At 47.1% G+C, this 15,650-nt stretch overlaps 1 protein-coding gene across 2 annotated transcripts; it reads left to right on the top strand.

Annotated features, from left to right (window-relative positions):
• The first annotated feature begins 403 nt into the window (after nt 1–403).
• ZNF622 (zinc finger protein 622) lies at nt 404–14,619 on the top strand. 2 transcript variants are annotated; one of them, XM_068535167.1, is made up of 6 exons: nt 404–1,126; nt 1,797–2,051; nt 2,271–2,433; nt 5,571–5,683; nt 12,661–12,804; nt 14,340–14,619. In XM_068535167.1, exons 1-6 carry the CDS (start codon nt 517–519, stop codon nt 14,465–14,467), a joined length of 1,413 nt encoding a protein of 470 aa, XP_068391268.1. In that variant the 5' UTR covers nt 404–516; the 3' UTR covers nt 14,468–14,619. The 2 variants fall into 2 exon arrangements, with proteins under 2 accessions (XP_068391268.1, XP_068391269.1); XM_068535168.1 differs by lacking the exon at nt 12,661–12,804.
• Nucleotides 14,620–15,650: the final 1,031 nt, after the last annotated feature.

Raw genomic sequence — 15,650 nt, 5'->3', positions numbered from 1 at the left:
ACCTGCGGGGGCGAGGCCTGTCGATCACACGCGGCTCAGGGCAACACCCACCTCGGTCGACTCAATGAACACCTATCACTTCTGGTCAACCCAGCTCACGCGGATCCACCGATCACACACCTCGCGGAGACGGAAGCAACGATCACCTCAGGCCCATCCAATCACCACTCGTCTCAGGCTCATCCAATCACCACCCGTCTCAGGCCCATCCAATCACAACCCTCCTTACGCCAACCCAATCAACACCCACCTCAGGACGACTGGGCGGGACCGGATCCCTCCCGGCCTTCCCCCACTTTCCCGGGGCCTCTGGCCTCTCAGCGGCGGGGGCGTGGCTACAGGTCGGGAGGCGGGACTTCCTGTCCGGCCGGGAATAATTCGATCCAGTCCGGAAGTCAGCTCGCAGTGTGGTTCTTCGTGAGCCTTGAGGCCTACGGTCCGGGTGTCCGGTGGGGTCAGGGCACTCAGTGGTCGCTAGACTGCTGCCTCGGTTCGCCTCTTATTTCCCGGCTGGCGATGGCGACCTACACCTGCAACACCTGCCGGGCGCTGTTGGACGACACGGAGGCGCAGCGGGCCCACTACAAGACGGACTGGCACCGCTACAACCTGAGGCGCAAAGTGGCCGGCATGGCCCCGGTCGGCGCCGAGGGCTTCCAGGAGCGGGTGCGGGCGCAGCGGGCCCTGGCCGAGCCGGAGAGCAAGGGCGCGGCCACCTACTGCAGCGTCTGCAGTAAGAAGTTTGCCTCCTTCAAGGCCTACGAAAACCATCTGAGGTCCCGGCGGCACGTGGAGCTGGAGAAGCAGGCGGTGAGTCGGCAAGTGGCGATCCTGAATGAGAAGAACTTGGAGAAAGGGCTGGGCGTGGACAGTGTGGACAAGGATGCGGTGAACGCGGCCATCCAGCAGGTCATCAAGGCTCAGCCGTCCACGTCTCCCAAGGAGGCGGCCCCAGCGCCCGAGGCGGAGTCCCGGAGTCCCGTGACCGTGGCCGCTGGAGGACGTGGGACTCAGCAGCGAGACCCGGCCGAGAAACCTCCCCGGCTGCAGTGGTTTGAACAGCAGGCGAAGAAGTTGGCCGAACGGGACGGGGAGGAGGAGAGTGAGGAGGACCTGGATGCAGATGGTGGGGGCCTGTCTGGGGGGCGGGGCGGGGGACGGGGCTGGTCCTCAAGCTTCCAGTTTATCTTTGAGGTTGGAGGGGGGAGGTGTCCGTTTTCAGGTGAAGGTGATGCGTGAGGCTGTTTCCTTGGTTTCTGAAGTGGCTGGTGTGGCCAGCACCCCCACAGGGCGTTTTGTGTGTTTAGTTCACTGCTGTCGATTCAGGGACTGAGACCTTAACGGGGGGTGGGGGGAATCGTTACTTGGTAAATATTTGTAGAATGAAGGGATGCCTTCTCTGTTGAAGAAGGAGATTGTTAACATATGCAAAAGGAGAACATAGTACCCTCACACCATGTGCTGCAGAATGTTTAATTCCATTGGGTTTCTGGGCATGATGGCTTTGCTTTGAGTTTGAGGTGCTCAGAATCAGCTAGCTAACTTGCAGTGTGAGGCTGGAGCCAGCAACCTAGGCTTCTTGACTTAATGAGCTATTTTCCCCTCATCCCACTGACACTGATTGCATGTGTTCATATGTGCATAGGAAAGGAGCACGTGCTTCCTTCAAGGGGTTTACTGTGCGCTGAAAAAGAAAGATGAAGGCATTCCTTAGCCATGCCGACCGGTGTGTGGTGGGCGACTGGCTGACTTTGAGATCGTCAGCTAACTTTGTGTTTCAAATCTCTGGCTTGCAGACTGGGAGGATATCGATTCTGATGAGGAACTGGAATGTGAGGATGCTGAGGCCACGGAGGAGGAGGAGGAGGCAGAGGAGGAAGCGGCTGGAGGCAGCGCCCCGCTTGGTGCCATCCCCGTCACGGACTGCTTATTTTGTCCCCATCATTCGAGCTCCCTCACGAAGAATGTGGCTCATATGACTAAAGTCCACAGCTTCTTCATTCCTGATGTAGAGTATCTTTCAGATCTTAAGGGACTGATTAAATATTTGGGTAAGTTCAGTCGTTTTTTTTTTTTTTTTAATGACAAAATACCACATTATTGGGGGGCGTTAGTTTGGGGCTTCTCCTCAGTCTTGGATTGAATGACCGGCCGATTCTGTGAAAATCAGAAACCTGATGGCTGTTTTTTGAATTGTGGGCATAGACAGTGAGCTCTGATCTGGCTGCAAAAAGCTGCTGTCATATTTTTTTCTCAACTTATTTTTCCAGGAGAGAAGGTTGGTGTGGGGAAGATTTGCTTGTGGTGCAACGAGAGGGGGAAGTCGTTCTACTCCACGGACGCTGTGCAGGCTCACATGAATGACAGGAGTCACTGCAAGCTCTTCACAGATGGCGATGCTCTTTTGGAATTTGCAGACTTCTATGATTTTAGGTAAGTCTGGTTTGTAATATCGAGCGAAGCCAGCTGATCACATTTGCATTGGATTTGCATGTGCCCCTACCTGATAACTGTCTGCGTCTGGCTCTGTCCAGTGTCGTATTCTTCATACCTCTTAGCACACTTTTTTAGGAGGTAGTTATTTCCTCTCATTCTGTAGATGAGAAACTGAGTATCACAGAGTTAAACACACATATCTGACCAAGAGAAGATCTCAGGCCCAAACTGTCAGTTTGTGTGGTCTGAAAACTTGTTATTGCTTGTTGTGGTTTCCATGGTCAGAAGTTCGGTTTTGCCAGTTACCTCAGGAACAGAGGCAGGGAAGTTAGGCTTCACACCTTGGTTTCCCTGAGAGCCCTTGAATCACAGGCTGTCTCCTAAGGGGCTTGAGCTGGTGGCTGCACCAGGCCTGTCCCAATCACTTGTTGGTGAAATTATTCCACCTTTACCTAGAATCTTGACTATTCCATACATCCTGCAACGAATCCATGCTAGGAATTCTGGAACAGCTGGTTCTTGGTGTCAGTGTGCCTGTGACCTAGCACAGGTGTGCTCTGCGAGCAGGTGTTTATAATGACCATGCCAGGTGTGCCAAGTCCACCTAATACAGGTGTTCAGGAAAGTCCTGGTCTTTTAAGTTGTCCTTTTGCATTTTTCTCCTGACTCCTCATTTCTCACTTGTCCTGACAGAGAGTTTTTCATTATAGCCACTTTGGTGGCTCTGTAGGGGTATCCATTGTGGTTTTAATTTGCATTTCCCTGATGAGGACTGATGTAGTTGAGAACCCTTTGCATACTAATTGGCCAGCTAGCTCATTTCTTGTGAAGTGTCTGATCAAGTCTTTAGTGTGTTTTTCTATTGGGTTATCTGCCTTACTATTCACATTTTAGTGTGCATTTGTCAAATTATTTTTTATGTGTATTTGTGAATATTTCTAGAAACACAGTGTGCAGTATGATAAATACTAGGGGTGCTCACATGACTCTGTAATTAAAAATTGATCTAAAAATTTAAATATTGAAGTTTTCAGTTGCACTGCTTACATTTCAAAGCACATGTGACTGGTAGCAACATAGTTGAACCCAGAAAGAAAATTTCAACCTTATAGAGTTCTACTGGCCTAGAGTTCTCTTCTAAAACATGTTTTTCTGATTGTTAAGTTACCAAGAGCCGCATCCCCAGTCTCCATTCTCTTCCTCTTACTTTCTGGTTTGCAACCTTCCTAAAGAGAATCAAATACTAGGGGAAGGAATTCAGTTATAGGCCATTTGCTCACTCTTTAAAAACCCAATTTTAGGTTCACAGCAAAACTGAGCGCAAGGTGCAGCGATTTCTTATAGACTCCTCACCACACAGGTGCACAGCCTCCCTCGTTATCAGCGTCCCCCAGGGGTACATTTGTTACAGTTGGTGAACCTATATTGACCCGTCAATTATTACTCAAAGTCCGTAGTTTAGGGTTCGCTTTTGGTGTTGTCCAGGCTATGAGTTTGGACAAATGTACATATAATGACATGTATCCGCCATTAAAGTATCATACAGAGTAGTTTCCCTGACCTACAAATCCTCTATGTTCTCTGCCGTTCATCACTCTCCTCCACCCCAACCCCTGGCATCTTTAATGTCACCATAGATTTTCCAAAACATAGTATAGTTAGAATCATACAGTATGTAGCCTTTTCAGACTGACTTCTTTCACTTAGTAATGTGCATATAAGGTTCCTCCATGTCTTCTGGTTTGATAGCTCATTTCTTTTTGGTTAATTCCAAAAATATTCCACTGTCTGGATGTACCATAGTTTGTTTACTTACTGAAGTACATCTTGGTTGTTTCCATGTTTTAGCAGTTGTGAATCAAACTGCTGTAAACCTCCATTTGTAGGTTTTTGTGTGGACATGAGTTTCAGCTCCTTTGGGTGAATACCAAGCAGCACAATTGCTGGATCCTATGGTAAGAGTATGTTCAGTTTTGCCAGAACCTTCCAAACTGTCTTCCACAGTGGTCGCACCCTTTGGCATTCCCAGTATCACTGAGTGAGAGTTCCTGTTGATTCACAGCTTCACCAGCATTTGGTCTTGTCAGTGTTTCTGGATTTTGGCCATTCTGATAGGTGTGTGGTGGTATCTCACTGTTTTCATTTGCATTTCCCTGATGACATATGAAGTGGAGCATTTCTTTACATGCTTGTCTGCCATGTGTATATCTTCTTGGTGAGGAATCTATTAAGGTCTTTGGCTCATTTTCTAATCGGGTTGTTTATTTTCTTACTGTTGAGTTTTTCTGTGTGTTTTTTTATTATTTATTATTTTTGGCTGCGTTGGCTCTTCGTTGCGCGCAGGCTTCCTCTAGTTGCGACGAGCGGGGGATACTCTGTTGTGGTGCGCGGGCTTCTCATTGCAGTGGCTTCCCTTGTTGCTGCGCATGGGCTCTAGGCGCGCGGGCTTCAGTAGTTGTGGCTCGTGGGCTCTAGAGCGCAGGCTCAGTAGTTGTGGCTCACGGGCTTAGTTGCTCTGTGGCATGTGGGATCTTCCCGGACCAGGGATCAAACCCGTGTGCCCTGCATTGGCAGGCGGATTCTTAACCACTGTGCCACCAGGGGAGCCCTTGCTGTTGAATTTTAAGGGTTCTTCCTGCATTTGGATAGCAGTCCTTTATCAGTTGTGTCTTCTGCAGATATTTTTCCCAAGTCTGTATCATGTATTCTAATTCTCTCGACATTGCTTTTCACGGAGCAGAAGTTTTTAATATGAATGCAGTTTGTCTTATCCATTTTCTTTCATGGATTGTGCTTTTGGTGTGGTACCTAAAAAGTTGTCAGCAAACCTGAAGTCATCTAGAATTTGTCCCATGTTATCTTCTAGGAGTTTTTACGCGTTTTACATTTAAGTCTGTGGTCCACTTTAATAAGTTCATTGGTATTTTGCTACCGAAAGATTTTACTACAGAAAAATGCTAACAAGTTGCTTTTTCCTCCAAAATCCTTCAGCTGGCAATTTCTGCATCTGTTTATCCCTGTCCCCCGACCCCTTTAGGTAGCAAGTGGGTTTTTCACGTTGACAGATAAAATGTATGTCTTTTAGTTCAATTTGGGGTCTTGGTCTACGTATTCATGCCGTTGCATGGTTCCAGGAGTAGCTACCCAGGTCACAGGGAAGGGGAGGACGCCGACGAGACTGAGGAGTCGCCCCCAGAAAGGGCCCTGGAATACGATGACGACACCACGGAGCTGCTTCTCCCGTCCGGTGAGCGCGCGCGCCCAGAACACGCGGCCTCGTGCTGCCGAGGTGACCGGGGAGGCGGGTTCCCGTCGCTTCCCTTCCACGCCGAGGGGAGACCCTACAGCTTCACGTGTGTGTTTGTGTTCCCCTGGACGAGGTGAACTCTGAAGGTTGCCCCGTAGCTCTGTCTTGGCTGTTTTGTTTAAATTGCATCAGTGTTTTCCTCACCTTTGTTGTGATTCATAATGCTTTTAATCAGTCATTGCCTTTCTTTGCAATACACAGCCCTTTCGTCTTCTGTTTATTACCTGCTTTTGTGGCCCCATCCAGGTTTTTCTTGTTAGACTTGACTTTGCTCTTATTCCTTGAACTGATTCCTGTTTCCATGGCGGCTCAGACTTGCACACGTTAGTCTGGCTTGGGTGGACCTGACTGACAGCGCCCAGGTTTCCTGTCCGTATTCTGGGTGTAGGGGGAGGCTTGGAGTTTGAATTCTGCCTTCTCCTTTGGGGAACAGGATTCATAATGGCAGGAGTTTGTCCCAGATATGAACAGAAGAAGGAAAGCCACGAATATGAGAAGTATGCAGTATTGTTTACAGTGGTATGCTGAGCTAATAGGAATGGGAACAGCTACAGAGGGCGCATTTAAAAGGGGCAGGGAATGGGATGACAAGATGATAAGATCCTAATGATACCTTGTATTTTCTGAGCAGTTAGCACATTCAGGCAGATATATTAGTTTACCTTTACATCAAGGCTTTGAGTTAAATTCTGTTATCCTTATTTGACATATCAGCCGACTGAAGCTTAGACAGTAATTTACCCAGGATCATGGACCTCCTCAGTGAAGCCCTTTCCCCACTCCTCTGCACTGCCTGGGAGATTTGCAGTAATGGTGGGAGCAGGAACAGCCACATTGCCAGTGGAGACGTCTGCCATGAAGAAGCCACCCTGAGGTGCTGCTCTCCACCTGGAATATCACGGCTTAGGTACAGAGAGCTCCGCTTAACCCAGAGTAATCACCTTCTAAGGCTGAGGGCAGCTTTAGACAATGACAGTGAAAGGAAAGTGCAGGCACAACCTGTCTTGAGGATATAATTCTTCTACAGTGGTAGGAAAGCTGTAATGCAGCAGAATATTGTGGCCTATACAATACGCAGCAGCAAAACAGGCCTAAGTATATCACAGAGGACCTGGTCTCATCTTCCCTTGGTGAAAATACTAATGCAGCATCTCAGAAAGAAGTTTAATGGCTTCTTTCCTAAGACTATTTACTTAGCCCCTTGTTTCATTAGCTTCCCCTTCCTTAACTGGAGACCAAGATCACAGGAGACCTTGAGAACATGAATGAAATGGTCCCTGCCAGCAGCGTCTGGCACGTAGTAGGATCACTAGGAACGTGGGCTTCATTTTGCAGCAGCTCTGCTCAACAGTGAGCATATCCTGTTTTAGAAACATAGTCTATTTGAGAGAAAGTTTCATCTGGGCTTAAAACGTCTGAAGCTTAAAGACTCCTTAGCTATCTAGACAACACATTTGCCCCGAGCAATCGAGTTTCCTCAGGTTCGCCGAAGCCAAAACTGGGTGTCTTCTCAGGATCTGCTCTTCCTCTCCCTCATCCAGATGGTGACTAATTGCAATTCCTAAATGGCTTTTGGATATATTTTTCTTTGTTTTCCTCCTTACCTGTGTCACCATGAAAGCTTCCTGTCTGGCCATCTCCAATCTGGTTTCCACTTGACCACCAGAAGGTTCTTTCTAAAACAAACACCAGTCTATTTTCTTTTCCCTCTGGAATCCCCAGGGGGAGCCCTTGCCTTCAGGGTCACTTGGTCACGCAGGTGTCTCGTGCTCTTCCTTTTCCCGCCCACGTGCAGTTTCCCTCCTCTGGGCCTTTGCCTGTGCGCTGCCTCTGTCCTCCTCCTCCTTGTCCTAGTCCTGTAGGACTCAAGTTGGGCTCCCTGCTCCAGGAGGCCGTTCTGAGCTCAGTGCCTGCCCTGAGTGAGGAGAGTCGCCTCTGCTCCTGCCCAGCTGTCATGATGTGGCTCTAGCTCCTTTGTGCCTGCTGGCTGCCTTGCCTTCTTCCCCGTTTCTGGGAGGACAAAGCTGGCGTCTTTCATCTCCGCGCAGTGCCTCAGACACACAGGAGCCACGTAAATGTCTGTTGACTGAGTGACTGGTAGGTCGGAGGTGACTTTTAAAAGGAAAGCAAGGTGGCTTCCCCGGGCCTGGCACAGTGCAGGAAAAGCAGAGCAGGGGGAGCCGCTCTGGGCTGCGATGTTGCCTTGGGGGCTGAGAGTCGCATTTGCCTGCAGTCCCGGGCGGCAGATTGCTCTGCCTCTTCGTCATACAGTCAAAGAAGAAAGTGCCGGGGCATCCCTGGTGGCGCAGTGGTTGAGAATCTGCCTGCTAATGCGGGGGACACGGGTTCGAGCCCTGGTCTGGGAAGATCCCACATGCCGCGGAGCAGCTGGGCCCGTGAGCCACAACTGCTGAGCCTGTGCGTCTGGAGCCTGTGCCCCGCAGCGGGAGGGGCCGCGATAGAGAGAGGCCCGCGCACCGCGATGATGAGTGGCCCCCGCTTGCCACAACTAGGGAAAGCCCTCACACAGAAACGAAGACCCAACACAGCTAAAAATAAATAAATAAATAAATAGAGTAGCTATTAATTTAAAAAAAAAAAAAGAAGAAGAAGAAAATGCCATGAGATTAACTTGAAGGTCCAATTTCTTGAGTTTTTAAAGCACGAATGTCCTTGCTCACAGCTACATGTACACGTACCAAGTGATGCTGTTTTAAAGTACTGGATGAAAACCTCAGGGCAGCTCTTAAGGGAGACTGGGAAGTAGTGAGTAAGCGGCTTGGTCTTGGAGTGCTGGGCAATATTGTACTGTTAGACTCTGGAGAGGCCAGACCAGCTGCCGGGTGCTGCCTTACCTCAGCGTTCGTCACTAGCTGTGCGGTTTTTTCTGAGTGTGTGCATTTTCCTGGGGAAACGCTGTAGCATCATAAAGTCACCTGTGTGGCCACACAGATTTTTAAATATTTTTATTGTTTTATTTATTCATTTGTTTTTTTTAATTAACTTATTTTTTGGCCACGCTGCGCGGCTTGCAGGATCTTAGTTCCCCGACCAGGGATCGAACCCGCACCTCGGCAGTGAAAGTGCGGAGTCCTAAGCACTGGACCGCGAGGGAATCCCCACACACAGATTTTTTTTTTTGACTGTGCGGGTAAGTGCACTTTTTCTGGGGAAAGGCTGTAGTTTCTGTAAAGCATCTGTGACCTGGAGAAGATTAAGAGCCAAGAATGGAAAAATCTAAATATACAGCATTCGCTGCCTTCCTGGGTCTTCTTCACAGATGACCAGCTGCTGAGACCTGATAATAGAATTTGTTTAAATAGCAACATAACATAGCATTCTTAGTGAATCAGAAGCTACCAATATTTGGAAATTTCTTCCAGCTATACAGTTACATACACTTTTACCATCTCATTTTAAAAACCAGTCATGCTCTAGTCAGTCTTGGTTATAATGAGACATGACAGTTTTTCGTCCATTGGTTTGCCTCAGTGCTGACTTGGGGATTTTGTAATGAACCAGGAAAATAGGAAATCTCTGAATAAACACTGTATACGTGTGTAGTGATATTACAACAGTATATTCAGTCACCTGGTTATGTCTTTGAACAAATTTACCATTCAGAAACTTCCTTGATTATGCTCAGTTATATGACTGAGTCAGTGTGGATGTTAGCGTGAAGCTGCCTTGAGAAGGAGTCTAATGTGGAGAGCCTAGGGATACTTAATCAACTACACTTAGCAGAGTCTGCTTTAAACTGGTTTCGAAAGCAGCGGGTAGTTGTGATTCCTTAAATCTAGTTGCTTCAGGTCAAGTAGATGATCCCAGAGGCAGTGACATAGAGCGTCCGGTAGAGGGCGCTGTGAGCATTTATTTTGAAGCCTGTGGTCTGGCTCAGTTCCTTCCCTCTTTGCTCTTCAGTTCCTGTGGAGCAAGTTGGTGTGAAAACACATCCAGTTAGTTGCTGACTAGCCAGATGAATCTGTTGCTGGATCCACGAGAGGCACGTAATCAATCTTCTTAGGAAAATTACAGTTAGAGATATCTTCTTTTTCACTGTCTAATGTCACCCAGTGTTAGGCTATTTGTTAAGTAGGAGTGGAAATTTTTTTAATACATTTATTTATTTGTTTGTTTGTTTGTTTGTTTATTTATTTATTTATTTTTGGCTGCGTCGGGTCTTCGTTGCTGCACGCCGTCTTTCTCTAGTTGTGGCGAGCAGGGGCTACTCTTTGTTGCGGTGCACTGGCCTCTTGCTGTGGTGGCTTCTCTTGTTGCGGAGCACGGGCTCTAGGTGCGCAGGCTTCAGTGGTTGTGGCACGTGGGCTCAGCAGTTGTGGCGCACGGGCTTAGTTGCTCCACGGCATGTGGGATCTTCCCAGACCAGGGCTCGAACCCTTGTCCCCTGCATTGGCAGGCAGATTCTTAACCACTGTGCCACCAGGGAAGCCCTCGGTCTTTTTTTTTAATTGAAGTATAGTTGATTTACAGTTTTGTGTTAGTTTCTGGTGTACAGCAAGTGATTCTGTTTTTTTTTTATATATATATGTATATATTCTTTTTTGTATTCTTTTCCATTTTGGTTTATTACAGTATCCTGAATATAGTTCCCTGTGCTATATAGTAGGACCTTGTTGTTTACTTGTTTTATATACAGTAGTTTGTATCTGCTAGCCCCAAACTCCTAATTTCTCCCTTGCCCACCTCCTTCCTTTCCCCTTTGAGAACCGTAAGTTTGTTCTCTATGTCCGTGAGTCCGTTTCTGTTTTGTAAAGAAGTTCACTTGTATCATGTTTTAGGTTAGGAGTGACAGTCTTGTAAGCAGTTCTTACTGTGGCGAAAGATAGATGGACCGGTTGTGGCTTCATCATAACTCGGACATTACCCATCTGTTATTTATGGACAGGCACACCGCGTTCTCTAACGAATTTTCCTGGATGAGGGTCTCCCAGTTGAGCTGTTCGCAGCGCATTGTACTTGGTGCTTAGTGTTAGGTGCTCACTGTCGTTGCCACAGGACAGGAGTGACTTTAAACCCTGAATGTTTAGTGTTCTCCTGTCAGGTGTCAGAAACCTTGGCGTTGATTAATGAAACCTTTTCAAGCATGTTTTAAAAGCCAACCTTCAATAATGACGTATTTCTAAATGCTGCTTACGAATGTAAATAAATCGATTTATTAAGTACTAATGACCAGCAGCATTATCATTTAATGATTTTGAGGAAATCATCATTGCAGACTCAGAGCATCCTGACCTACGTTATAAATAGAAGGTCATAATCAGCAGTGCTGGGCTTTCCTGCTAGAGCCTCCATTTTAGAGTGAGTCCTTCTCCATCTGCTGTATCTCACTTATTTCTTGTGGTTTAGGAGCTTTGTTAACTCTTCTGCTGCCAGAACAGTCAGGTCCTGGCAAACATCTTTTCATCCATATTAGTATCCAAAGGCCACGTCATCTTTGAATTGAAAGTTTCTTTTTGTCATCTCTTGCGTCTGATCACCAATCAGTCAACTGGAAGTAACCACTTTTCCATATCTGTGTAGAGAGCGAACTGTTGCCCAGGTAGCTTGCCAGGTATAGGGACTTGAAACGAAATGACCTGACAGAATTTTTTCTTGCAAGTTAAAACTCTAGATCCTAAAAGTGAATGTAGCCATCTACAATAGTTAACAGTATTCTGTTCATGGTCTTTCTGCACAAAATATTCTGAAAGAAATGATTTTATATATACAAGTGTAAAACTTCCGTAGCAGCCGTACACATGGTTCTACCTGGCTGTATTTCCTTAATTCATTTTCAGTGGAAATAGCTGTTCCGTGCCTTGTGTGTATGCTGTTGTTAAATTTCTATGCGTTGATGTCTGTCTGGGAGTGTATTTGATTGCTTATGTTCTAGTTAATATTCTTGTGAAAGTATAGCCTGGGTTTAGTAAGCTCTCAGGTGATCTCATGCGGGTGGCCCAGGAGCGCTTTCCGAGAGCCAGGGCTCTGATGGAGCCTGGAGCGAGTCATCACTGAAGCCCGCCCCCTTCACTTTCACCTACTGTGAAGCTGAGATCCAGGGGTCAGCACACTTTTCCTGTAAAAGAGCAGATAGTCCAAAGAGTTCATTTCTGAAAGCGTGATTGACTGGCATGGTTGTATCAGATCCTTCTCAGTAAGTAAAACCTGGAGAGAGAATTCATCTTAGTCATCTCTTAAAATTACGGTTCACCAGGCGACTTCCGTCATGTAGAAAGCAGTCGGGCAGGGTTTCTCAGCCTCAGCACTGTGGACGTTTGGGGCAGATGATTCTTTGTCTTGGGGGCTGTCCTGTGCATTGTACGACGTTTAGCCGCATCCCTGGCCCCCACCCGCTAGGTGTCAGGAGCCTCCCTCTAGCTGTGACAGCCAGAAATGTCTCCAGTCATTGCCGCGTGCCCTCTGGGGGTAAAATCGCCTGTTTGAGAACCACCGCAATAGAGAATTTAAGCAAAGGAAAAGTGGATTGGTGTCTCTTCTAGACTCAGACTGTGGCTTGTAGACCTAAACATCAGGGCCATTATCTGTGCTTAATCTTTTTTCTATTAAAAAAAAGTTAAAACTCCTTACCTCCTAGGACCCTATTATCTGTATTAGTTGAGGGCAGCTATGTGAATTTCTAGGGAAGCACATTGTAGTACAGATACTGAGTTTTTCACCTGACGGTGACTTGCCATTATCTCTGTTTTTCAACGTCTCTACTCTTTGGTTTTCCTTCTTTCATTGTTTAACATGCAGCTTCATCTGTCTTCAGCAGGTTAAAGCGCTGTTTCTTCTGGCACATCCATTTTCCAGCTAGATAAAAGTGAAAATTCTGATTCAGAAAGCCTTTGCTTTTATAGCTCTGCCTTGAAAAACTATCCAACTCAGTGCTTCAATATTGTTCTTCTGAAAAACAGGTGCCAGAGTGGGTCATCGCTCCTTGATGAGATACTACAAACAGCGGTTTGGCTTGTCACGAGCTGTGGCAGTTGCTAAGAATCAGAAGGCCGTGGGCCGGGTCCTGCAGCAGTACAGAGCCCTCGGATATACTGGCAGCGCAGGTACGTCCATGGGGGCCACAGGGACCAGGCCAGGAGCTTGCATTACACAAAGGGCCTCGGGTGAGGTGCTTTCATTCTCTCTGCCCTTGTGGGTCCTCTCTAGGGGAAGCTTACCTTCTTGGCTCTGCGGGCTTCTGTGACCACTTGAGACATTTATGGCAATAAGCCCAAAGCTCCATGACTTCAAAGCTTTGCATTCCCTAGCACAGTAACTATTTTAAACCTCATGTAAACCATTACCTTTTTCAGGAGGTATAGTTACAAAAATAATTGTTCAGCCATTATCAAAGGTTGAAATTCTCCTGGAGGTTATACAGAGGAATTAAATATCCTTGTGGCAATAGTTTGAGCTGTGAAGTCAAGCACGACTTACCTGATGTACTTGTAGGTTCTTACACAGTGAGTATGAGTAATTTAATTGATTGAAACCTCTGTTTCCTCACTGATAAAGTGGAGATGACATTAATAGGACCTACTTGTAGAGTTGGGCAGGTTGACTGTCCTAATGCATGTATGACGTAGTACGTGCACATAATAAAGGCCAGCTGTCAGTTCTTCCTTCTGTAATTTTTCCATTGAAAACTTAGTAACACTCGGAGAGCTAGACAAGCCACTGAAATTGTTAAGCTTTGAAGCATCATCAGTGTGAAATTATTTAAATCTATTCTAATGTGTCTGCTGAGTGAAGCTCCTTATGTTTGGATCTTCAAGGGGGAAGTCAGTCTACTGAAAACAGTATAGACAGAAGGGCGAGAGCTGCCTTCTGATGGCCTGGAAAGCTTTGGCACTGGAATCCATTGTAGATGGCTCTGTGTTTATATACACGTAGGTTCCTTCACTATGGCTCCCTGTCAGCTGACTTGGTTTTTTTAATAATTAATTAATTAATTAATTAATTAATTTGTGGCTGCTTTGGGTCTTTGTTGCTGTGCGCGGGCGTTCTCTAGTTGCGTCGAGCGGAGGCTACTCTTCATTGTGGTGCATGGGCTTCTCATTGCGGTGGCTTCTCTTTTTGTGGAGCACGGGCTCTAGAGTGCAGGCTCAGTAGTTGTGGCACGCGGGCTCAGTAGTTGTGACTCGCGGGCTCTAGAGCGCAGGCTCAGTAGTTGTGGTGCTCGGGCTCAGTTGTTCCACGGCATGTGGGATCTTCCTGGACCAGGGATCAAACCTGTGTCCCCTGCATTGGCAGGCGGATTCTTAACCACGGCGCCACCAGGGAAGTCCCTCTGACTTGGTTTATAGTCTGCCTTTCTCTGTCCCTTTTGGTCAATGGGGCTTCACCTTTTGGGCTTATAGACCTTTTCAGATGATGAAAACTAAAGAGGCTCATCCCGGAAGAATGTATAGAGAGAGAGAAGTTCTGGTATGCAATAAACCCCCCAAGGCCCATTGGATAGAGACCCCAGCTAATAACTCTCGTTTAAATATAAGAACCCACTTACCCGAAACTAGCTTTGATCCTCTGCCAAGTTGGGTCTTCTCTGATCACAGGTCACAGACCTTTGCCTCATCCCTTATCCCCTTTCCAACCCCAGGAGCAGCTCTCGTGCGCCAGCGGGACATGCAGTATGTCCAAAGGATGAAGTCAAAATGGATGCTGAAGATGGGGATGAAGAACAACGCCACCAAGCAGATGCACTTCAGGCCCCAGGTGCTGTTCTGAGTCGGCCGGGGATTGAGTTGTCATCTGTCTCCTGCACAAGCGTCCTCCTTGCCTGGGGGCCCGTGGAAGCCGGATCGGACAGCAGACCCTTTTGCTGCTACTTCTCCCTGTACTTCCTCTGTCCTGACCTGATAATAAAAGTCAGAATCATATTGGCTCTCCAGTGTAATTTTTGGACAGGGTTGAAATGTCGTGTTTTTACAAAGTGAGTGCTGTGTCAGCTGGACGCAGGCCCTGCGCTTCTCCTGTGGTTGCTTTGTTGTCTCGGCTTGAAACTGATTTAGGGCTGTCAGAATAGTGTGGGGAATTCAAGAGCGGCTTGTCTGCTCCAAACCCGGTGTAATTTTCAGAAGAACACCTTGCCATATCATGGCGCTGGGACCTGTGTAAGGGGGCTTTGAAACTTCTGGAGGAGCAGGGTTGAATGTCCCTCACTGGAACGTATTATGGCTCCCAAGGTGGTGACAGTTTGGGCACTTTCATTAAATCCAGGGAAAGTAAAAGGGCATGTCAGTGGCCTGCTGTCAAGGGTCTTCATTTCTAAATGTGATCCCAGAAGGAATGAGAGTGCTTCACCCTGAGACTCAGTTTCCAGTGCCGCCTTTAGAGTAGGAAGAAAATAAATGTAAAATGTGTACATTTCATTTTAGAAACAAAAACGACCTCAGGGTTCAATCTCTGAAGAGATGCTCAGTTTAGGTGGTTTAGGGGGAAGGCCATGATATATTGGAAATGAAAGTAAACATGAAGTTCAAATCCATTGAGCTACCTTTCTGACTTTGGAAAAGTGACCTGGTCTTTGAAATCTGTAAAATGAGGTGTTCATTACCTCATAGGCTGTTGTGCGGTTAATTCAGTCAGCCACAAGACCCGTCCCTCGCTCAGTCCCCAGCACAAAGTAAGTGCTTCACGTTCTCCCTGGTGGAGCAGGTGCCCCTCGGAGGAGGGGGACGTCTGGTCAGCGCAGTGGTCTTTCTGAGGAGTGGCTTCAGGGATGCCTGGAGATCGTGTTCGCCCTGACCCTGCCCTCAGCAGCCCTCGCTAGCTAGAGACACATCTTTTTCTTTAAATTTTGGGTGCAGGATGGAATGAATTATATTTCGTTAGTACGTGGGTTCACTGTGTAACAGTGGAGGGCTCCCTAGTTTAATTTTACTCCTTCATCCTGTTGTCTAACATTCTC

This window comes from Eschrichtius robustus, chromosome 2 (genome assembly GCF_028021215.1).
Source record: "Eschrichtius robustus isolate mEscRob2 chromosome 2, mEscRob2.pri, whole genome shotgun sequence".
NCBI lineage: Eukaryota > Metazoa > Chordata > Mammalia > Artiodactyla > Eschrichtiidae > Eschrichtius > Eschrichtius robustus.
The sequence above is the reverse complement of the archived record's forward strand: the minus strand, read 5'-3'. Positions and strand labels throughout refer to the sequence as shown.